The sequence below is a fragment of the Rhagoletis pomonella genome, unplaced genomic scaffold (genome assembly GCF_013731165.1).
Source record: "Rhagoletis pomonella isolate Grant_MI unplaced genomic scaffold, Rhpom_1.0 Rhpom_scaffold_00009, whole genome shotgun sequence".
Lineage (NCBI taxonomy): Eukaryota > Metazoa > Arthropoda > Insecta > Diptera > Tephritidae > Rhagoletis > Rhagoletis pomonella.
In genome coordinates this window covers 3,271,617-3,296,425 of record NW_023458563.1, presented here as the reverse complement: position 1 = coordinate 3,296,425, position 24,809 = coordinate 3,271,617, and the positions used below count along the sequence as shown (strand labels likewise).

The 24,809-nt window shown below is 33.8% G+C and overlaps 1 protein-coding gene across 1 annotated transcript in view; it reads right to left on the bottom strand.

The window, feature by feature from the left end:
* Window positions 1-10,946, bottom strand: part of LOC118745547 (paired box protein Pax-6) — a 484,830-nt gene extending 473,884 nt beyond the window's left edge. The window contains exon 1 of the mRNA XM_036479010.1: window positions 9,318-10,946. Within this exon, the coding sequence (XP_036334903.1) occupies window positions 9,318-9,568 (251 nt within the window). The 5' untranslated portion in view covers window positions 9,569-10,946. The remainder of the gene's footprint in view (window positions 1-9,317) is intronic.
* Between the last annotated feature and the right edge of the window lie 13,863 nt (window positions 10,947-24,809).

Sequence of the window (24,809 nt, the reverse complement as noted above, 5' to 3'; positions counted from 1 at the left end):
TATGGATGTTAGGCCAGATTCCGCATACAGATTTTTCAATGGGGTTGTTGGAAACGCGCGTAGTGACCTACGTATTGCCGTATGATAAGGGGATACTAGCAATTTAAGTTTACTCTTAGCGTGATGTCCATAGATTTCCAACCCGTATCGTATTGTTGATAAAATAAGAGCCTTGGTTATACTGACCAGCAATGCCGAACCGATAAATGAGCGTTTAGCCGAAAGGTATTTAACAATGCCTAATTTTGCGCTTATTCTACATCTTGTGTACTGACAATGTTGCACAAAAGAGTACCTAGAGTTTAGTATTATACCTAAAAACTTAAAAGTATTTGTACAATCTATTGTTACATTTGAGAAAGTTAAAGTTGGAATATTACAGTTTCTCTTTCTACATATATGCAATAATTTCGACTTACTATGGGATATTGAAGCGCCTGAAGATTGGGACCAGGTCGATATATGGGAAATGATTTCTGTAAAGGTTCTCAAAACGGCTGTTTGGTTAGAATTTTTAGAGTATACCAGCACATCATCAGCGTAAAGCTGCTGATCTACAGTCGTGAATTCAGATAGTAGTAAGCTTAATCCATCAAACGCTATAATAAAAAGAATGACTGATAGGGGAGAGCCCTTAGGAGTTCCATTATCCAGCGGAAGATTGGAAGAACGGGTTGAGGAGATAAGGACGCTTATTTTTCGATGGGATAAAAAGGATTTTATGAAATTGAAAATATTTTTACCCACCTTCCATTTTTTGAGCTCCCGTCATACAACGTGAATACCTATCCGATCAAAAGCTTTTAGGAAGTCGAGGGACATAAGGGAAATTTGGTTTTTGTTAGATAAAGCATTAGAAATGTATTCGTCGAGATGCAACAATGAGTCCATGGTGCCCTGTCCCCTTTTGAAGGCGACTTGATTATGATGGATTAGGTCGTTTTTGCAAGCGTACCAAGAAAGTCTGGTAGCAATTATTTTTTCAAAATTATATACTGTAATAATACTGTACGACATTTTCACTTTTTTTCTGGGAACTGATGAAACCATTTTTTTCTGAAAGTCTGCATTATATATAGAAAAGTAGTTTCTCAAATTTCTCAGGTTGGCGTTTTTAAGCGCTTTTTTTAATATGAAGTTGGTGGTCGCAGTGCAGCATATTAATACATACAAAAGACCTTTTTGTGGACTTGGGGTCCAAAGAATCTCAGTTTCCAATTTATTTTTAGCAAAAGCTGCCCGTCTCCACAGGCAAAAGTTTTTGCTTACCAACTGTCATTTTTATTGCCTGATAAAAATTTTATCAGAGGCAATATTTATGCGTGGGCCTTTTGTATCTTGATAAAAGCATTTATAAGGTGGTTTCCAACAAGTACTTTTGCGGATTTAATCACTTAAAAAATTAAAAAAAAAATTGCTATTTCACATCCAAGTACATAAAAACAAATATTTTAATAGAAAACAGCTAAATTTTTGCTTTTGTATTAAAATATCAATAATTATGACGCCTTGAAGTTTTCGCGCAAATGAAAATGTAGCTGTCAAACTACAAAATTGCTGACAATATTTATCAAGACAAAAGCTCTGATAATTATTGCTTGCCAAGAGCAATATGAGGTCTCCATGGGCAAAATTTTGCCGATAGCATTATCAAGATAAAAAGTTTTGCCTGTGGAGACAGCGAGCTAGAGTGCGCTTTAATGTAAAAACCATGGAACAACGGAAGAAGAAAAAGTGCAATATTTCTAAAAAATGTTTATAATCAATGCTTCTTCGTGTTTATTTGCAACATAGTTGTAGGGTTTGTATTTGTGTTATTACCTTTTATTGTACTGTGTTCATTTCAACTTTGTAATTTTGGAAATTTTAGATTTATGTGATTTTTGTGGCTCGTCAATCAAACAGAAAATTTTCATTATTATACAAACTTTTCTCGAATTACTAACAACATACAAATAAATTAAGTTTTGTTAACTTTTAATAAAAATATTTTAAAAAAATATCTTTGGAATCAACTACATTTTTGGCGATCCTGCCAGGAGAACCAACACGTGCAACCATTAAATGATCGTTGCGGACTTTGATATCTCAATTCACAAATCAGACGCGCTGGTACACCATTTATGAGTGGTGGTCAACAGGGCGAGCACGAAAACGCGTAATTGCCGCACTTTACTTCGCTGCTCGAGGAACAACATAAACGTTAAAAAATTGCATAAACAGCAACTAAAGAAGCTACCGACAAAAAACCAGCTAGTCAAGAACTGTTACGGCTCGAAAAAGTTCTATTCACCGCCTTATTTCTCGACACCCGTTGTTATTGAAACTTGTCTGGAAGCAGAGTTACAAGCCACCAGCGCAAGCACCAAATCGGGCATAACTGCAAATGGCACAAGCGTTGCTGAAGTTGGCGCAAGTAGCGCAGGCGTTGGTGCAATTTCTACTCCACGCCCACCAGTCGGCGTAGGTGCGTGGACTGCAGCAAAAGTATGAGTTAACAGTAAGGGAACCTGGTATGACTTGGATGAATCATTGCTGAACAAAATCGAACCACTCGAAGTTAAGATAAAAAGCCGGCAGTAAAAGTTTTGATTTTACTGCTTTCAATTGCATTGGCGTGCCAGCCGCGGAAATTATCGCCAGTCCCAGTATTGTATTGGGTTAACAGGCGTCCCAACTTCAACCAGTATTACGAAACAGCAGCATTAGCATAAGCTGTAACATCAGCAGCAACAACAATAACAGCAGCATCAGCATCAGCTGCAACATCTACAGCAAAAACCACCACTAGGTTCAATCTTCAAGCGACAAGAAGAGCATCACAGTAAGCATCAGAAAGTTATAATAGAAGTATTGGTTTTCAAAGCACCATCGGTCCGCAGAAGCATCCAGTTTTCAAACCTCCATCAATCAAATCATTTCGATAGATAAGTTGACGTAAATGTAGTTTAGTTGTGTTAGATCTTACACTTTACAATTATTAAATAACTAACAGTTTATAAAAATTGTAAGCACTCCTTTTAGAGATTATTTGTGTGAAGTTATCATAATGTTTCGTTCACCCCCACATGATACACACACATCTACATGGACTAATAATTTAAATGACTCGCTTATAGATTTGCAAAACAACTATTTTCAAGAGGAGTTGGCAAATCCTTATGCTAGTCAAAATAATAATGAGGTGTATGCAACCTCAGTCAAGCTTCCACAATTTTGGACAAGTTGTCCAGAAGCTTGGTTTGTACATACAGAAATGCAATTTAACATGAAAACAAGTAAGAAAGTCTAAGTTCGGGCGGAGCCGAACATTAAATACCCGGCGCAAGTATTAAATATATGTTTTTTCACCCTTCCGATACCTTCCGCTAGATGGTAAGCCGAGGTGTATCAATTTTGAGTAAATTAACGTCCTTCAATTTCGAAATATTATATAATATATGTGATCATAAGTGGGCAGTGCCACGCCCATTTTCCAAAATTTTACCATAAACGTATTTCTTGGTAAAGAATTGTTGCAAGCATCAATTTTGAATAAATTAGCTTCAATATTTAATGATTTATCGAAGATTTTGTATTTCTCTAAACTACCGTTATATGGGATGTGGGCGTGGTTATTGTCCGATTTTAAAAAGTTTCGGCGGTTTTTTATGCTGTACCAAGGCCAACAACTGTGCCAAGTTTGGAAGAAATTGGTGCAGCGGTTACCAAGATATACACATGTAACCATAAGTGGGCGTGGCTACGCCCATTTTCCAAAAATTTATAATATTCTTATTTTTCGTCTAAAAAATTATTGTAAATATCAATTTTGAGTGAATTATCTTCAGTAGTTACTAAAATATCGCAGTTTTCGTATTTCTGGAAATTACCGTTATATGGGAAGTGGGCGTGGTTAAAGTCCGATTTCGCCCATTTTCAATACCAACCTACCTTGGAGTAAGGGAAACCTGCATACCAAATTTCGTTGAGATATCTCAATTTTTGCTCGAGTTATCGTGTACACGGACAGACGGACAGACGGGCGAACAGGCAGACATGGCTTAATCGATTTCTTTTTTCATCCTGATCATTTATGTATACATTTGTCTATATCTATCTCGATTCGTTTTGGCTGTTACAAACAACCGTTATGTGAACAAAATTAATATACCCTTGTGCACAAGTGCGCTCGGGTATAAAAACATTACACAAGATACTAAAAATATGAACACACAATCACAGCGCTTCCGCAAGAAGTAATAGTTACAATATTAGATTTCATTCAAAATCCTCCGCATAACAACAAGTTTTCAGAATTAAAGAAAGTCTTAACTGAAAGGCATTCTTTAAGCGAAAATAAGAAATTAGATAAAATTTTGTCAGATTCAGAGAGGGGTGATCGTAAAGCCTCTGAATTTTATCGGTCGCTGATGTTGCTTGCAGGTTCCAATTTTAGTCAAGATATTTTAAAGAAACTTTGGCTGAGAAAATTGCCAAAAAATCTTAGTGTGATATTAGCTAGTTCAAGTACCCATGATATAAATGAATTGGTGAAACTAGCTGATAATGTTTGGGAAGTGATTAATAAAACCGAAATATCAGCTATGAATAGTAGGCTGGGTCGATTTTGTATGGGGGAAAATAAAAGTCGTTTGACCGCATGGTAATAGTAATATTATATTGTCTTAGGTCTTAGTTAATTCTTATTGGCCACGAAAGATTAATTTAATACTTATCTTTAGCCCGCGCAATTGCATCAAAGTATACGAATTTTGAAAATGAAACTTTGGCTGGTAATATCTATGGAATGCGTTAATTTTTATAAATAGGACGATATATCAAATTAAGGGTTATTAAATTTAGTACCTCACGTTCATTTATCATTTTTCAATAAGTCTTAAATTTTTAAGATATTAAGATAAAACTTACAAAAACTATAATTTTCCCTTATAGATTTTCAATTCTTCATTACTTCAGCAACCAAGTGAAAAATAAAAAAAAGTGAATAGTTTTCAAAATTCTAAATCACAAGACACAATTATTGAGAATTTAGTTAAAACGACGAATCTTATGTGCGAAAATTTTCAAAAACTTTCCTTTGAATTAAATTCTATTAAGCAACAAATTAATCAAAATTCTAGATATAGATCATATAATAGGAATTGTTTTAGAAGTCCATAAAGAGGTAGATCAAAATCTCGTGATAGTCAAAATTGATTGTGTAGATACCATTACAAATTTGGTGGTAAGGCTCAGAAATATCAACAGCCTTGTGCTTTTTCTAAAAACAAAAATTCGTTAAACTAGAGTCATCCGTTGTTGTGGCGGCAAACAATGGAAATTTAGATATTACCACACGTCGCCTATTTATTTTTGATAAAACAAACTAAATTTTTTGATTGATAGTGGAGCAGAAATTTCTATACTTCCGGTAAAAAAATTCCCTCATACAAAACGTTCTTCAGATATAATACTTACTGCAGCCAATGGTTCAACGATTTCAACGTACGGTAAAAAGATTTGAAATATAAATTTAAGTTTAAGACGTGAGTTCCCATTTACGTTTCTCATAGCTGATATTGCGAAACCTATTATGGGAGCAGATTTTCTTTGCAAATACGGTCTCTTAATTGACATGAAATGCAAACGTTTAGTTGATCCAGTAACAAGTCTTTCGGTTAACACAGTTTCATGTGTTTGTAACATTTCGCTTCCAAAAATTTTCGTAGTAGAGAACAAGTATACAAGATTGTTGAAGGAGTTTCCTTCTTTGATCGCTGAACCAGATTATTCGAAACCGGTTAAACATTCTACGGTTCACAGACTTTTTACTGAAGGAAATCTGCCATTCTCTAAGCCCAGGCGCTTGGATCCGATTAAATTTAAAGTAGCCAAAACTGAATTCGATTTTTTAGTGAGGGCAGGGATTTGTAGACCTTCAAATTCTTGTGTAGCATCTCCACTGCATCTTGTACCTAAAAAAGCACCGAATGACTGGCGTCCTTGTGGTGATTTTCGGAGACTTAATGTTGTGACTGTACCGTAATGTGATCCTTTACCTCATATTCAAGATTTTAACATGAATCTCAGAAATAAGTATATATTTTCGAAATTAGATTTGGTAAGGGCCTACCACCAAATTCCAATGGCAGAAGAGGATATCTATAAAACTGCAATAACGACACCTTTCGGTATGTTTGAATTTATACGAATGCCTTTCGGACTAAGAAATTCAGCGCAAACTTTTCAAAGATTTATTAATGAAGTAGTTAGTGGTTTAGATTTTGTTTTTACATATATTGATGATCTATTGGTTGCAAGTGAAAATGAAGAACAGCATTTTAAAGATCTCCGTATACTTTTCCAACGCCTAACAGAGTACGGGTTGAATATCAAACCAAGTAAATGTACTTTCGGTGTTACAAATGTTGATTTTTTAGGACATAATATTTCTGGGGCAGGAATTAGACCCTCTGATGAAAAAGTGATAGCTATTCGTAGTTTTGAACGTCCTAAATCTATTAAACAGGCGCAGAAATTTATAGGCATGGTTAATTATTACCATCGATATGTACCAAAATTAGCTGAGTTTACGGCAGTTATCTACGATTTAATCAATCGAACAACTAAGAAACGTGACAAGTCCTTAATTTGGGATGACACAACAAATAAAGCCTTTGAATGTATTAAAGAAAAGTTTGCGTCTACGATATTGTTAAATCATTTTAACAAAGATGCCAAACTCTCTTTAAATGTGGATGCATCTAATACGGCAATTGGTGGTGTCATACATCAAACGTTTGATAACAAATCAGAGCCACTAGCTTTTTTTCTAAGAAACTTTCTCCATCCGAGGTTAAGTACAGTGCATTTGACAGGGACTTGCTAGCTATTTACAGTTTTTACAGATCACAAGCCTTTGATATATGCTTTGAGTTCAAAAACCGAACGTAGTCCGAGACAAACTAGACATATGGAATTCATTGCACAATTTACTAATGACATACGATATATTAAAGGACAGGAGAACATTATAGCTGACACATTATCTCGAGCTTTCGAAGTTGATGCAATTAAGTGTACAGAACTGAATTTCAAAGTTTTACAAAATGAACAAGAACAGGACGAGGAACTAAACACATTTAAATCTGGAGACACATCACATAACCTTAAATTAATTCAAATTCCACCTTTAAATTTTAATATTTGGTGTGAAATGACAAGTGAGAATCCTAGGCCATTTGTTCCAAATTGTTTACGCAAGACAGTGTTTAATATGTTACATGGCATTACACATCCTAGTACAAAAGCTACACGTCGTCTAATTATTAAAAAGTACTATTGGCCAAAAATGCACAAAGAAATTAATATTTGGTCAAAAGAATGTATAAATTGTCAAAAATCGAAGGTTAATCGTCACACTAAATCTCCAGTAATTAAAATTCCGATTCTCAAAAGTAGATTTGATCATATTCATTTAGATATTGGTGGACCTCTTCCTGTATCGAAAGGACTACGTTACATTTTTACAATAGTTGACAGGTTCACGCGTTGGCCCGAGGCATATGCATTAAAGGACATTTCAGCGGCAGTGGTTGCAAATAAATTTTTTAGAGAATATGTTTCACGTTTTGGGGTACCGTTAAAAATCACTACAGATCAGGGTACTCAGTTTATGTCAAAATTGTTTTCGGAACTAACAAAATTGCTTGGTAGTCATCACGTTACAACTTCTGCGTATCATCCTCAAGGGAATGGTATGGTAGAACGGTTTCACAGGCAGTTAAAAGCTACGATAATGGCTAGAAATGGAATCAACAATTGGTATGATAAGCTGCCGATAATACTTCTTGGTATACGATCGATGTATAAAGAAAGTATTTCAGCCACATCATCTGAGATGGTTTTTGGGCAAAATTTACGCCTACCCGGTGAACTTGTGGTTCCATCTGAAGAAAAATTTTCCCCAATTGAAGTTTTAGGCAATTTACGGGAACATTTTAAAAATGTTAAATCAAATTTAAGGCATAATCAAAATTCTGATACTGGTGTATATATACCAAAGGATTTGGAGACTTGTAAATTTGTTTTTATGCGTGTTATTAATAAAAGATCATTGCAACAACCATACGAAGGACCTTATAAGGTTGTTGAAAAAAACAAAAAATATTTCAAACTTGAAGTAGATAATGAGGTTAAAACAATTCCGATAGACAGACTAAAACCTGCAATCATTGAAACAGAAGTAATACCAGAAACAAACACTAATACAATGAATAACACAACATCAAATAAGAAACGAGTTACTTTTAATTTATATAATATTAATTCTCTAGAAGGGGGAGTATTGTAGGGTTTGTATTTGTGTTATTACCTTTTATTGTACTGTGTTCATTTCAACTTTGTAATTTTGGAAATTTTAGATTTATGTGATTTTTGTGGTTCGTCAATCAAACAGAAAATTTTCATTATTATACAAACTTTTCTCGAATTGCTAACAACATACAAATAAATTAAGTTTTGTTAACTTTTAATAAAAATATTTAAAAAAAATATCTTTGGAATCAACTAGAATAGTGCACCCAGCAGCTGCGACATTTTTGGTAAAAAATAACCTGAAGATTCAGATTCTTCGTGCCCGAAAACCGCCAGAAAGGTCTTCTGGTGGTATAAGTATTTGCATTTTAATCACTTTTTATGATATTTATCAGTGTGCTTTAGAAATACTATTTCTCAAAATACATTTTTCTTAAAACGCTTTTAAATAAAACAATTTTAATTTTGTGGTACTTTCATCTCCTTTTCGGCACTATGATTGCAGTACTTTATGCACATTCTGAAATTTTTGAAACTCCATCCCTGAATCTGCGGCTTTTTAAATACATACATATATATAATGGAATAGTACAAAGATCACAATAGCTCTGATCCAATACTTTTCGTGTAAAATCCTGTAAAAATGTGAAACAGCAAAATTACTCTCTGAAGTGAGAGTAAAAAGTGAGTAACAACAAAAAGTTCGGGAACAAAAAAAGCATTTTTCCTGTAAATACGTCAACCAGTGATCGCTTGACACTTTTCATGATTTTACCAGAAGATAAAGTTCGGGTAAAATCTTGCAACTTCATTCTCTACACCACTCTCCAAAAATCGCTCTAATTTACAGGATTTTGGAGGAATTTGGAGTACGGGATAATTTTTCCTGTAACTTCCTGCAAGTTCATGTAAAACCTGTAAGTTCATGGAGTACTGGATCAGAGCTTATGTGTTTTTTCTTACATACTACGTTTAAGGTGCGTATTCACTTAACCCGTCGGTGCAAAGTTAGCGCTTACCTGCCCAGAATTTTACTAACACATCCGTTGGACACCTGCAGGATGCGCGATATATCACAGGGACGCGCACCGGAATGCGCTAATTCGACGATTTTCTGGCGCGTAGAATCCGGCAGCGGTCGGCCATTGACATACACGCCACCAAGTTGATTGATGCCGCTGTGTCCAGCCGTCGAGCAACCGAAAAGCGCACTCTGGCTGACCGACGTCGCGTGGCCATGCATGAGGTGCTCTGTAGTTAGCATCATCATCGAAAGTTTTTTGTTTGTTTATGTTTTTGATTTGTAAAATATTAATTATATATAGCGTGAGTTAAGAGATCCAGAATTGTGAACTGAAAATCCGGCAGCGTGTATTAATGCAGAATTCGTTAGATTTTTTAAATTATTTTTTATTATTTTGTAGATATATATATTTTGTATATATTTTTTAACCAACAAATTTTGCTCTCAAAAATATGTGCATATTTTGAGATCGATTTAGTTGGTTTTCACAGGGTTTTTGGTTTGCCCAAACAGCATATTCATTTCACATATTTAAAACACATACACAGCTATACAGATATTTTTAATTTTTTTTTTTGCAATTGACATATATCATTATTTGATTATCACATACAACGTACTCACTCACAATCACGTGACGATAATTTCGTCAGAGTTTCAATTGCATATTTGATTCGTAAACATTTCCAAATTCGTTTTAGTTTCGGATTTTGTTATTGTTATTGTTGTAATTTTTATTATTTGCAAATTAGATTTAGTGGATTGTAAATATCGGCGCGGTGCTGACGGCTTCGACATAGCAGCGTGCTACATAGCACAACACCGTCGCATTTTGAATTGGCGCGCAATAATTACAACAAATTGTGATTTTCCGTAAATTTCGTTGGCTAAGTATTTTTCTGCAGTCGTTTATTTATTTTCTAATTGAAACTTTGGTTTCTGTTATATGCAGCGGTGGGTTTTTTATGTTTAGTTTATATGTACCTTTATTTTTCCTTTTCCCTGCCAGAGCCTGCATCTCGATGTCATATGTAGTATATGTGTTTCAGGTTTCAGCCTTGAACTTTTTTGCTATTTTAAACACTAAAATATCGCAATTTATATATTCGTTTTCCTACGATTTGTTTGACCCGATCGTCGCGGACTTTTCGCATATGAGTATTTCCATGCCGGCACGTTTAATTAATTAGCGCGTTGGAGCTTTTAAATATTAATTCTTTTTCACTACTTTTTAAGTGTGAAATTTTAGAGATTTTAGGCAATTAGATACGTCTGACCATTGGCACATACACAGACGAACACCTGTAGCCAGGCATATGATATTTATTGCATAAGCGCGCAGAGACACCGATAAAGAAAAACTTTTGAAAAAAGTATAAGTTCGGGACTTTTTCACAGCTTGGTGAATTTTGATTTTGGTTATTTGACTTGGTTTGGTTTGACTTCCCTTGGCGGGCCGATTGACTTGGGATAACGCGTTGCTGGCTCCCAAGCGATACAGCGCACTTAGCGAAGCGAAACGGTAATGAGCTCTCAAGCGAAAAAATACACCAACAAACCAACAAAAACGAGTGTATATAAACGACCAAGCCGATGACGACTATGTCGTTGTCGAAGCGCACGAGCTGGTGTGTGTTGTGCTTGCATAAATGCAGAACCGTGGCAGAGGTACGATAGTCAACAAACAAAACATAAACGCGCATACATTCATATGTATTATATATATATATATATATACATACATATGTATTCACAATAAGCATTTTTGCTTTAGCGTGTCTTCGACCGGGCTAAGAGAAGTCAGTGGAATGGCCGCAACAGCGCGTTCTAAAATTGTAAGGCAAAGTGCATTGTAGCAAGGAAGGCCGCATCAAACCAAGCGAAATGGCTGTAGACTCACTCGTCAGCGGAGATGGCAGCAACGCAGCGCTGACATGCGTGTGCGCTGAACATATATACATAGATATGTACAATTAAAAAAAATCTGAAATGACAGCCACAGAGCGCTCACATTTCCAGCAACTAGTCACCACCAAAAGCAACAACATAATCTAAGCAAAAACCGGTAATATAAGGCAGCGCACAGTGTAACGAGTGCGGCCAAAAATGGTAAACATTAAGTTGGCAAATTCGGAAAATTTTGTATGCCAATCGACGGTAAATACTCGAGAATAAACATAACCGCAATTTGTTTCCAAAATTTTGATTCTGTAAAAGAAAATATCTAAAGCAGGGATCATACCATTTGTACACTTGTACATTTTGGCAGTAACAGAGTGGTGTTGTCTAGAAATTTTTATCGAGAATGAGTTCAGCTCAATAAAAATTTTTCCGAACCCCACTCTGTAACTGTCAAAATGTAGAGTTGTGTAAAAATGTACAAATCGTATGATCCCTGCTTAATTAATTAACGGCTTTTATATGTTGATTTCAAAAGGTTGTACATTTTTGTATTATGCTGCTTAAACAACTGTATGTTTTATTCTTCTGAAGCTCGTGGGTTTCTCCTGTGTTTATTTCAGACATAAGCATTAAGTACCATAAAAAAAAGTGCATTTACGAATTTTTAAAGTGCCGAAAAAAATGCTATGCTTTAAATCAACAAGACCTGCTGGATGGAAAAATGTACAATTCAATTACACTTATGTATTTCGGCTGCAACTCCTTGATCCGAAGCCATATTTGTAACACAACCTGTAATACAAAATCTTAACTTTGTCGTGCGTTATTTTGCAAAAAAGGAGTTTCTTTAAAAATGCTCCAATTTCGTATATTTTTTAGGAGGAGCTTTCACATATTTGAACTTGCAGAATATTGTGTATTATATTTGGTCATTTAAATTAATTTTAGTTGACCAAAATATACGGGCAGCTATGTTAAATATGTAGCTTATACTTCTACATGACCTCAGAATTATTTTACAGTAGATATTAAATCCCACATTAGCAAAATAAATATTTGTAACGGAATCAGTTTCAGATAAATAACAAAATATGTAACAACAATATTAATGGAAGAATACTCAAAACAGTTAGTGAGCGACTACATACATATGTATATGCAAGTGAGTACTTACGTATGATGTGCTAAAGAACGAGTGGGCATAAGATAAAGCAAATATCGGCAGTTAATTCATATTCTATGATTAGTAAATGAGAGTATGCGAGATAATTTAACAAAAGTTTTTCAGAACCAAACATTGTGCTTTAGGGCGGGTGGAAAATCTAATTTTTCTCAAATCCCTTGTTAATAATGAAAATATATCTATTGTATAATGAAGTCAACAACAAGCCTGCAAAATATTAGTATTTTATTTTAATTGTAAGAGCCCGCGCATCAACCGCCAAGTGACACACAGCACACTAGTCGAATATGACCAATTCTTGTTAAAAATTCTGGGTTCAGCAAAAAGGTTTGGTGCATATTATTAGATAAGCCCTTTAGCTTACCTTTCATCTAAAACTGATCTTTTCTCAGTAAAATTTTAATTGTTCTCTTGATAATTGCACTAGTCAAAAGATGTAAAGAATAGAACAGAAATACTGGGGTGCATTTAGGTCGCTGGCTCCAACTATTCTAATCTTCTTTTAATATTATCTAGCTATAGTTGCGAATTTTTTCAATTTTAGGAACAATGTCGTTAGCTCTAATATAAAAGCCATTATTTTCCGTCACCGTGGAAAAATTTTGTTTAGGAAAATGGCTATGGAAACACTGAACAGGCACAACTTCTACAAACACTAATTAGTTTACCTACATATGTTTATGCATACAATATAAAAATTGCAAATATAGGAAGTTGACAGAAAGTTTTGTTCACCTTTCTTGTTTCAATATTCTTTTTTATAATCTGAACGATTTTCATCATATTATTATCATAAATTAGTAACAGTAAGTCTCGCCTTCAATTTGGTAATTATTAGGGACAGAGCGAGTAATATTTACCAAAGATATATTGAAAATATAGAATTTTTTGCAATCGGACTAAATTTGGTACATAAAACCTCTGTGTTTAGTTTTCAGTTCTAGTGTCCTTCATCCGTTTTTACTGAAATTTAAAATTTTTCTTAATATATACCTACAAATCCTCTGCGTGAAATCTCAGTGACCTGCAACAACTTCGCAACTGCACCAGTGTGACGACACACAAAAATTATTATCAAAAATTCTCTCTAATGGGCGCAATCTTGCATTCTTTCATTCTTGATTTTTACAAAGTCAACCACCGTGGGAATCTACATAAGTACACTCGACTAAAAAAAGCAAATACAAGCCACATAACTATGTATGCACATACAAAAAGTCTACTAAGTACATATATATAGGTATACATATATATACATACATATACTATGTAAATAGATATATAAGTTGTCAAGAGTTTTGTTCAACCACAGTCACATATAAAAGTATATGCCTGGTGTGTGTTTTTTTTATTATGCATTTAACATTTCTATGCATTATATGTACATAAAAGCCTAGTGTTATCTATTGAGAAAATAAAACTCAAGTAGAATTTGTTCAGAAGTTTTGTAAAACCCTGAAAAACCCAACCTATTCATGATAAATAATTTTTACATGACTTCGCGGATTGAACAATATCCATCCCAGATCATAAATGTCAGAAAAAAATCGTTAACATCATTGAAAGAGATTTGTGGTAAAAAAAAAATGTTCAATGCAACAGAATTTTTCCCACAATTTATCAAATCATTATTCATTTTTATGAACGTTTCATTCTTAACAGAAATAAATTTTTGTAGTTAAAAAAAAAAAAATTATGAATCGAATCCACAAGATTATTCTTGTTTCTCATTTATTAAAGGACCTGTTACAAAAGAAATTTATTTTATCTCTAATTGGCATTGCGGACCGGGTTTTTCCAAAAACTAACCCTGCCATCCCGCATTAGGAAAAGAAAATAAACCGTACTCTTGCTGTCCGCATTTTAAACAAAACAAGAATCATCCAATTCGGTTATAGTCTAAAGGTGCCCACACTCACCGACGTGTACGTATGCCGCGTCTGTTTGACGTAACAACATATAAAATTTACTGTTGATAGAGAGAGAGAGAGAGAGACGCACGCATAATCGTCGCACGTACACGGTGGTGAGTTTTCATTTACCCGGCGAAGTTCGCCGAATTGGGCGATGCCGTCGTTCACCGTTCGCCCTGCTATTTCACCTAATTTAACAGAATTAGAGCGGTAGCGAAAACAGCTGATACCATTTCGTCGCACTTATAAGTTAGGTGACCATATTTTGAAAAACGAAACCATATTTAAAAATGATGAAATGATAACAAATATAAAAATATAAGGCGAGGGGGAATTATTATAAATTATTTTATTTTAAGCCAGATTTAACGAATCGATCACTGTATTTTTCAACAGAGCGATAGAAATAAATCTATCGCCACGAAACGCCGCCGAGCGAACTTCGCATTTCGCTTTGGCTGTGTTCAATTTCATATGCCGGCGGGTGTTCTAATTTTGACAGCGGTAATTTCGCTGTGGTGAGTTCGCTGTTCGCCGGCATTGTGTTTCCACGGTCGTTAACGTGTCAGCTGACACGATCAAACTTATCAGAGCGTCATGTAAATGAAAACTCACCACCGTGTTCGTGCGACGATTACGCGTGCTTCTCTCTCTCAATCAACAGTAAATTTTATATATTGTTACGTCAAACAGACACGGCATACGTACACTTCGGTGAGTGTGGGCACCTTAAGGTCCCACAAAGGCCACGACCTTCACCCATCTGTTTAATGGATGAAATTTTTTTTCTATGAAATTTAACGTGTTAATAAAGATTTTGCGAATGGGTTGGCTGAAAAAATCCTACCCAGGATATTTATAATTAAATATTCTAAAATTATTATTATTTTTTTAATTTTGTACTCATTTGTTTAATGAACAAATTATATACCAATCGAAAGTATTAGGCCTATAGAATGTGAAAACGTTGGGTTGTCTATTTTTTCCTGGCCTACCTGTCGGGTTGGCGGTAGGTAATATTAGTAATTTTCACTCAACTGTTTCACACATTCTATAGGCTTTATGCTTATGTAATTTGTTCATGAAACAAATGAGTGCAAAATTAAAAAAAAAATAATAATAATAATTTAATTAAAAATATCATGGCCAAGATTTTTTCAACCAACCCACTCGCGAAATATTTCCACGTTAAATTTCATACAAAGTAGATTTCTTCCATTAAACACATGGGTGAAGGTCGTGCCTTTGTCGGATCTCCTACTATTAAAAAATGTAGAAAATAAAGGCTTCTGACAGTCATTTGTGCTTTTTCTAAGTATAAAAATGTTGACTTTGAATTTTTGGAAAAATGTAGGAAACAGAGAAGTTCATTTTATGAGATTTGTGGCGAAACGCCGTATAAGGTGGGACTGCAATCAATATGAATAACATAATTTAAATCAGCATTTAAACATTATTTTATGACTTTTTTCACTTAAAAATAATAATTATTATTGAGTTTTATTTTTCCGGTCAATGGAAATAATTATTATCTATTTGATCTTTTTTTTCGATCACAAATAATCAGGGTATTCATATAAACGTGTAAATGCCTCGTATCTGCGTATACTTCGTAAATAAACCGGTTTCCCATACAAAATTAAGTAAGTTTACGAGCTTTACATGGTTACGAGGCATTTACGCGTTTAGATGAATTGCCCTAATGATTATTTTTTGATTTTTGCTCAGTATTTTATTTTTCCATTAAAAAATAATGATTATTAATAAAATTTAAAATTAGGGTGGGGAGAGAGGGGCGTATGCCCTGGGCGCCAAATTGAGGGGGGCGCAAAAGTCTGGGATGGCGTTCAAGCCGGGGTCCTCGAACTAAATGCGAGAGTACAATTTGTACAATGGGGATGGCAATCCTTGAATTTGGCGAAGGGCGATGCTGCCTCTTCATCAAGAACATGCATTACGCATTTTGATGTACTTCAGCGCATCTACTTTCTATTATGAGCATCTACCGACAGATGAACCATTTTCAAAAATCCCATCCAAAATCTCACTGTCAACCCATTATGCACAATTCGTTGGGAAAACAGACTGGACATGGTTAAAATAAAATCATTAAATATTAGACGAAAGAAATTTAGGAAGCCGTAATGGAGATTTTCTTTTCCTCTGCTCTGAATAGTGGTGGCAAACTATCGATAGTGAACACCATCGATAGTTGATGATAGTTTTTTGGGTCACTATCGATTGTGTCGATAGTAATTTTTTCCGATAGTGCGCTGCTATCGATAGTCTCGATAGTGCGCAGCCGTCGATAGTCTCGAGAGTGTGGATGATTTTTTTTATTTGAATGCAGCAAAAATAGGGCTGCCAGATTTTTTATGCGGGAAATCAGTACGTTAGACTTTTTCATGCTAAAAAAATCAGTACTTTTCAGTACACTTTTATTCAAAGCGAAATTATGAATGTAAGTAACAGATAATACTTTAAAATGCCAGTGTACTTATTTTTAACAATATTTTGGTATATAATTAAAATATAGTTCATAAAAAATAAAAAAAGTTATTCATTTTAACATGAGTGTAAACACCATTCTACACAAGAGGAAATAAATTATTTTATATTTATGACATTTTTGAATAGTAATGATGAGATCATTTCCATTTTCAGTGATTAAATAGTCAAAGAATTCTATACATTTAATTTTAAAGTTACTTTTAATTTGAAGTTCAGTTTCAAAAATTTTAATTAGAAGCCTGTTTCTCCCTTTGCGCAAGGAAGCAAACCTTATACTTAAGGTCCTCTCATTTGCTTCGTTTAAGTGGGGTATTGAAAAAAAAATCAAATTACATATTTTTTCAAACTGTGGAAAAGTACCGCTTTTTAAGGACTTCCTCTATATTTCCTCACGGAAAGACTAAGAGTTTTCTAAAAAGAGTGTCTAACTCTAGGTCTTGTATGCAAAACTCTTTTACAATGTCAGTAAATTGAGGAAAAAGAATTTTAAAGCTGAATTTACATGAGGCGATTTTTTAGGCGATTCAACATTGCTGAAGAAAAATCGCTCGTGTAAATGGTGATTCAAAAATCGCTTGCCTCAAAGTAAAGTCAACTTTTGCAGGCGTTATCGCCTCCCAAAAAATCGCCTCATCTAAAGGCAGCTTAAGTTATAGGCAAAAGCCATTCGAATATTCAAATTTGCTGTTATTAAACTGAAAGATATTTTCGAGGTAACTAACAACACTCGACAAAAAAAGTCAGCCTTCTTTTTAGATAATTTAAGCTCCATTACATTATCGCAACTAGAACGTAACGACCCAGCGATATGCCCATAAAACTATTGATATTTTTGTTGTATTATTTTTCACAGTGCAGTTTAAGTAATAAAGTATTTTGTTTGAATTGAAAATTCAGTACAAATCAGTACAAATTTTGAAACATCAGGACATTGGCGTACTGATTGAAGAAATTAATAAAATCAGTACAAGAGTTGAAAAATCAGTACTGTACTGATAAAATCAGTACGTCTGGCAACCGTAACCAAAAAGACATATAACAATTACGTTTGAAGGTAATATGAATTAATTTATTTAAATAATAAATTGCAGCTTTCAAGTTGCTGAAGAATCTCGTTGATTTTTGACAATTTTTTTGCTATCAGTGTCACGAACTTCTTTGTATAGAAGAAAATGTGTGACACTGTTTATTATACTAAAATTTAAAGGACAATAAAATTGCATACCAAACATTTTTTCAAAATTCTGATTCCAAAGATTGAAATTTTCGTGAAACTGTGAGGAATTTTATTAATTGTTGCCAAAAGTTTGAAATTGGGTTTTACATGATTTTCGTTAGACGATAAGCTGGGCTTTTATAAAAAATTGATAAGCTTTAAAGAAAAAAAGAAAAATGTGTCGCGGCACTATAAAATGTTCATTAATTTACTAAAATTCTTGTTTATTTACTTATAAAACTTTAACATTTTTACTTTTATGATTTTATGTGGAGATTTTTTTGTACAAAAAGTTTCATGACTTAAGCTCTAGTTTTCTGTAAAAGTGATTACATATAATGAAACACATGCAATATAAACATATCTATAACAAACACGTTACCTTTTACATTGTGAGTTAGCTATTTGTCCATATTTTGTAGCACTATCCGCACGAGTATTATAAAAAATTTCACACAAACGCGTTTCGACATAGATATGGTACATAAGAATCATACATAGATATGGCAATTCCTCGATAGTATCGAACTTCAAATATGGCCGATAGTGGTCGCCATCGGTAGTTGCGATAGTGATGTCTCATCGATAGTACCATCGATATCCTGCTGTCCAACATGAAGCTAAATGCTTGGCTGACAAAATGATGCGATTTGATCGATTTTGGGGAGCCAACTCGTGGGGAATTCTCCGATTTAGTTTGCGTGGGGAATGGACCGTTTTTTGAGGGGAATTTTAGTTTACGTGCGGAATCGGGGGTGAACTGTTTTTTTGTGATTAATTACATAGGTGTTAACTAATTTTTTTCTTTTTTGCTTCACTAATTTAATAATGAGGTAAAAAAGTTACATAAGAAATGCAACTGCAACTAAAAGAACTGATTATACAACCCCGCAAATTATGCAAATTGCCGTTGATTTAGAATTTTCTTTGGGGCATTTACGTTCATATAACGCATATGATATAAAGCTCGAAATTTTTACGAAAGTTTGTTGATATTTTTTATATTGCACACAGTTTGAAACTTGGATTTATACGGTTTTGTTAAAGAAATAACTATATTTTTATTATAAAAATAACTCAAATCAATAACAATAAAATAATGATTGTGAAAACTTGTCAAAATTTGGTGCGACTAAAAGTTTTTCGACCACTGTGGTATGTAAATATTATATGTAAATTTTTTTTCTTTATTTGTTAATTAACTTTGTAAAAGTTTGGCTTGGCTTAAGAATACATACATACATAGATTAAGTACATTTAAAAATAAAATATACAGACAGACCTGCAATATGTCAAAACACATAATTTTTTATTTTTTTTTTATTTGTTGTAAATAAGGGTGGAGGGGAATTTAACGACGTTTCGGGAAAAATCGGGGAATTTCATCGTCGAAATCGGGGAATTCTCAAAAGTGAGTTGGCTACCCTGGTATGACACCCATTCTAGTCAATCTCGTGAGTAAATCAATGCAGAGTGCAACCATGGACATCGCTGCAGCCACTGAGTCGATAGGAAATTGCGCTGAATTTGCGGCAAAAGATGCTCATCTCGCAAAAGAAGATGTTCGATCAGGAAAGTCAAAATGAGTCTGCAATTTTTACACCGGAAGATCAATTTGGAACTGATTTTTTTGTTTTTCTAGTTGACACTGAACTAGCTGCTGTCAAGGAAACGTTTGAGCAGTTGAAAAGTTATGAAAATTTGTGGGGGTTTTCTTTTTACTCACATTCGAAAGAGTCCCCAGATTCATGCGCTAATTTTAGCGCGAAATTATGCATATTCTATCATTTTCTACTTAAATGCCAAAAAATGTCATACAATTTTTATTTCACAACACAAAAATTTTAACAATTGACGATTTCAAAACGGCAAACGCCCTACAATGTTAGGCGCTACAATTCATGCAGCTTTTATGCTAGGAGAAAACATGAAACATTATGAATCGTAATGTACGAATCTTCATTAAAATGCATGTGTTTGGCACAAAAGCTTCATACAGTAGTATGCCGAAACGTTGACACTTCTATGATTAAGTAAATATCGTGCCGCGTGCCCTATACCATGTTCTGACCGACACCGAAAACACTTTGAAAACGAATTTTGGGACTCTGGGCTGAAGGCTGTTCACACCGGCTGTTAGTGTTTTCGTTGACATTTCTTACATCTTTTGTTTGCAGTTTTGCTACAAAAAAAAAACAAAAACAAAATACTTTTCTTTCATTTTCTTCTCATTAACATTTTTCTTTTATTCTTTTTTTAATTTGGCCAGCCAATTAACAAAAAATTCGAACTGGCATATTAAAGATAACAAAATATGACTTCCACTTTGATAAATAATCGAAAGAAACTAGTGCAGACACCGTTTGGAATGAGTGGAACGTGAGTTTTCAAGAAGTTTTCACCGAAAACTGGTTTTCGTTTGACAGATTTTACATGGACGAAAACACAAGTTTTTGGTCGAAAACCAGTTTTAGCAACGAAAACGGATGTCGGTCAGAACATGGTATTAGTTAACAAATTCATGCTATACATACATATCGTCACCTGAAATGCAATAAGACGTAACAAACCCCATCGTTGAAATGCAAAGTCACAACTAATAAAAAATTTACAATTCACTTTTTGATTTATATGATGGATTTCATCGAATTATAATTCCCCACATCAATTTATGAAAAAAAAATTTTAATATTAGTCACGACTTTTTTCATTTCATTTACGATGTTGTTACGTCCTTTTGCATTTCAGGTGACGATATGTATGTATATGTACATATATGTCCCAATCTCAGGGTACAAATAGTGTTTTGCAAAATTTTCGCTTTCTAAAATATTTGGGTTTGAAATCTATCCGACCTACAAGCTTCTTGGTCTACAATCGCTTCCCTGCCATGGACGTACGAAGGTTCCAAAATTTCATAGTAAGTTTCTTTCTATGCATTTCATAATCAATTTCCATTTCAAAAAATGTATGCAATAAATTAAAACTTTAGGGGGGTTCACATCCATTTCCGTAGTTTTGGTAAACTGCAGGTTGTTACTCGATAATTTATAAACTGTGAAATTCCTTTTCAACTTACTTTTGCTAGTCTGATAAATTGTATTTATAAACAGTTGATTGGTGCGTTTTTACTATACAAAAAATAAATTGTAACAGAAAATTTAATGAATTTTACTCAATGATATCGGTCATTTATTTCAAAAAATGGTAAATCAATACAAAATTTTGAAAAGTCCAGAAAAGTGGAACAATTTTGGAATTTTTCAAAAATGTTAATATATTTTAAAATTCTAAGAATTTTAAATTTTTTACACACAAGTACATGAACATAAGAATATTTCGACAATTTGTGATGTTTCATTTTAGGATGTTTAGGATAAATATTTCCCCAATTTCCCCTACCTGGGTCTGCCACTGAACCCAACGAATGTTAAATGGCATTTAAATGACAGCCCAAAATTAAACTTAAGTGCCGTTTAAATATTCTTTTGAAATTGGCCCTTAGCGTTCACAGAGGTTTTGTAGAAAAAAACAAAAATGAAATCATCACAAAAACAATTGCAGAAGGCCCCCGAAGGCCATTGTTTAAATAAACAAGTAATTTTTTAGCAGAAAACAAAACCGACTCCAATTCTCATGTAAAACTTTAAGATTACCGTTAATTTCTTCATGATCCGATAATCGGAGTTAAACTAAATTAGTATGGGACCACCTATGAGGAAACACTTTTCCTTAAAAAAAAATTATTCTCAAAATCGGTTATGCGGTAACATACATAAAAAAAATGTTCCGACGATTAGATAACCTCCTCCTATTTTAAGTCGGTTAAAAATAATGAAAAATTACGATTTTGGTGTATAGAAATTTTAAAATTTGTATCCAATTAAGGTAACTAACAAATTCTTATTTTAACTCTTCAATAAGTTTATAATAAACTTCATGCAATATAAATTCCTTTTGTAGGGCTCGGTACATCTAAATTGTTTCAATAACAAATAATTTTTAAGCAAAAAACACAAACGACTTCAATTCTCATATAAAAATTTAGAAGTACTGTTCATTTCTTCATGATCCAATGATCGGATCTAAACCAAATTAGTATGGGACCACCCCTGAGGCACCACCTTTCCGATCGGTGGTCAAAATTTATCCGGTAACATACATTAAAAAAAATATTTCAATGAGTTGATGCCTTCTCCTTTTTTGAAGTCGGTTAAAAAGAGAACAATTAATGAGGTAAATTATTATAAGTCTTTAATGGCTATATTTTAACGTTTCTAATAAAATTTACATCACAAATAATGTAGGCTACTCTCATCTGTCCTTAGTCTGTAGGAATTTAACTGTTCAGTAGAGTAACACTTAAATTCATAACAAATAAAGAAGACTCTAACTGTTTTATAAGTCGAAAATTTTTATGAAAATTTTACATTTTAGAACTCTTTAAATATACTTTATTTTTTATGAGTAAGGCCATACTTGAATAAATAAATATGTATCTAATTAAAAATATGTAGGTACTATTCGATTGTGTAACAATTGCTCTTCTCTTATAGATTTTAATACCTCCATTGCTAATTTGAACTTAATCCCTTTAGAACTTTTAATTAAACATCTGTCCTTAGTCTGTAGGAATTGAACTAAATAAATATGTATCTAATTTATTTTTGCTTGTTAAATCGCTAAAAGTTTTTCGTAGCAACTGATCTAGGAGTTGTACGCAAACTTACAGTGCCCACTGTATAGATATGTGCATACCTACATATATATGTAAATACGTACTTACCACCATGATCGAAGAGGGTAGCAGGCGCACTCGCGATGGTAAATATGCAGATGGCCAACCAACGGGCCAACGAGGGCACAAAGTTAAACAAAACGCACGAATGAGCTAGCGCGACGTCTGCCTAGTGAGTAGTGGCCGCCGCTACCGCCGCTGCCACCTCCGTTAAACATACACCAGCAGCTGCAGCTCAAACTGTAAACAATGAAATGTAACAACAAAACCACATGCACGGTTACGTGCCATATACACACGCAAAGAGCAACGTCAACAAAAACAGAAACACGTACGCGCAGAAAACATGTAGGTAAATAATAAAAAAAAAAAACGAATACAAAATATCAACCACGCAGCAGCAGCATCGAACAGTGCAATTGGGGAGCGAAAGAGAAAGACGATCTGCGCTGGTTGCAGCTCTTGACAAAGTGATGGAGAAGTATGTACAGAAAAGAGTAAAGTATAGACCACATAAAAAGAAAACAAATGCACCAATGCATAGAAGCGTGAAGTAGCGTAAAGCAAACCCACCTATTAGACAGCCGAATGATGGCCGTTCGCTGAAGCTGAATCAAAAGCGAGCCAGTGAGAAGGCGGCTGTGGCAGCAACTAAGTTGTTACTATGTTGAACTGGCGAGTCACTCTAGCTCGTAAATGGTATTGAATTAACGAGAAATACTAAATCTGGCATCTACAATTGATTCTGATAGTGTGCAGCTGTAAAATATTTTAGATATAGTCAAACACTTTTGCAAGCGTGCGTTTGCGCTTGTACAAATGTACAGCCCGCGACAAAAGATGGCACATCTACATTTTTACCACTTTTTACTACTTTTCTTTTGCTTTTTTAAGGTTCATTAATTTTTATTAAAATTCAGCTCCTTGTCTAACAAAAACCATATAAGTCCAAATTTCAAACTTTGTACAAAAATTTAAAAAATTACACAAACTTTTCATCCCAATTCCATACATTTTAGTTTTAATTTCTAGAATAACTTTGGTATGTATTATTATAGCTTATTAAAATCTAGTATAACAAAGTGCCAGTTTGAAGTGGCTAAAAACATTTTTTTTCTGACGCTGTATGCACTTTTTTCCATATGAAAAACTACTTAGTATGGAAGTAAATGCGTGATACCGTCAGCAAAAAAATTATCAAAAATCAACGCGATTTTTTAGCAACTTCAAGCGTGCATTTTGTTATACCAGAATTTAATAGGCTATAAAACTGCGTACCAAAAATTATTCTAGAAATTAAAATTAAAATGCTTTGAATTGGGTTGAAAAGTTTGTGGAATTTTTTAATTTTTTACAAAGTCGGAAAGTTGGATTCATATGCTATTTAGACAAAGAGCTATATTTTTAAATAAAAACAGTTAGAATTAATCAAACAAAAGAAAAACAGTCAAAACTGTTCAAAATGTTGAGGTGCTATCGTTTTGTCGCCGGCTGTATCTATGTGTGCATATACATGTGTATATATCTATCAGTTTAATGTTGGTTCGTACTTCATTATAATATCTACGAGTATATTGTAGACGATTTTCGCTTTAAGAGATGGGTTTTTGCAGCATTTACTATATACATATATTCGTACATAGATATCGATGGTCCTCTGCAATAACGACACAATCCAACATTTAATGTTTTTCAGTACAGCCAATTCAACTTTTTGTGTTTCATAATTTAGCAACAGATTATTGGTTTGTCTGGGAAAGTAGTTATAGTTATAGGGAAACTCTGTAGGATTAGACTGAAAAAGTTGCTTTATTTAAACAAGTGTTTGAGTTAGTAACGTAAAGCCTTAACATACGCCGTAGAGGCTTATGTACTTAAAAGATAACCTGTGAGCTAAAATATACTTAGTCCTGCCTTATTTTTTTAAAGAATATTGAAGTTGTGAGTTTGACTGATAATAAAACATAGTTTTATTATACATTTATTTAAAACAACAAAATAAAAATTAAATTTTGTGTTAAAAT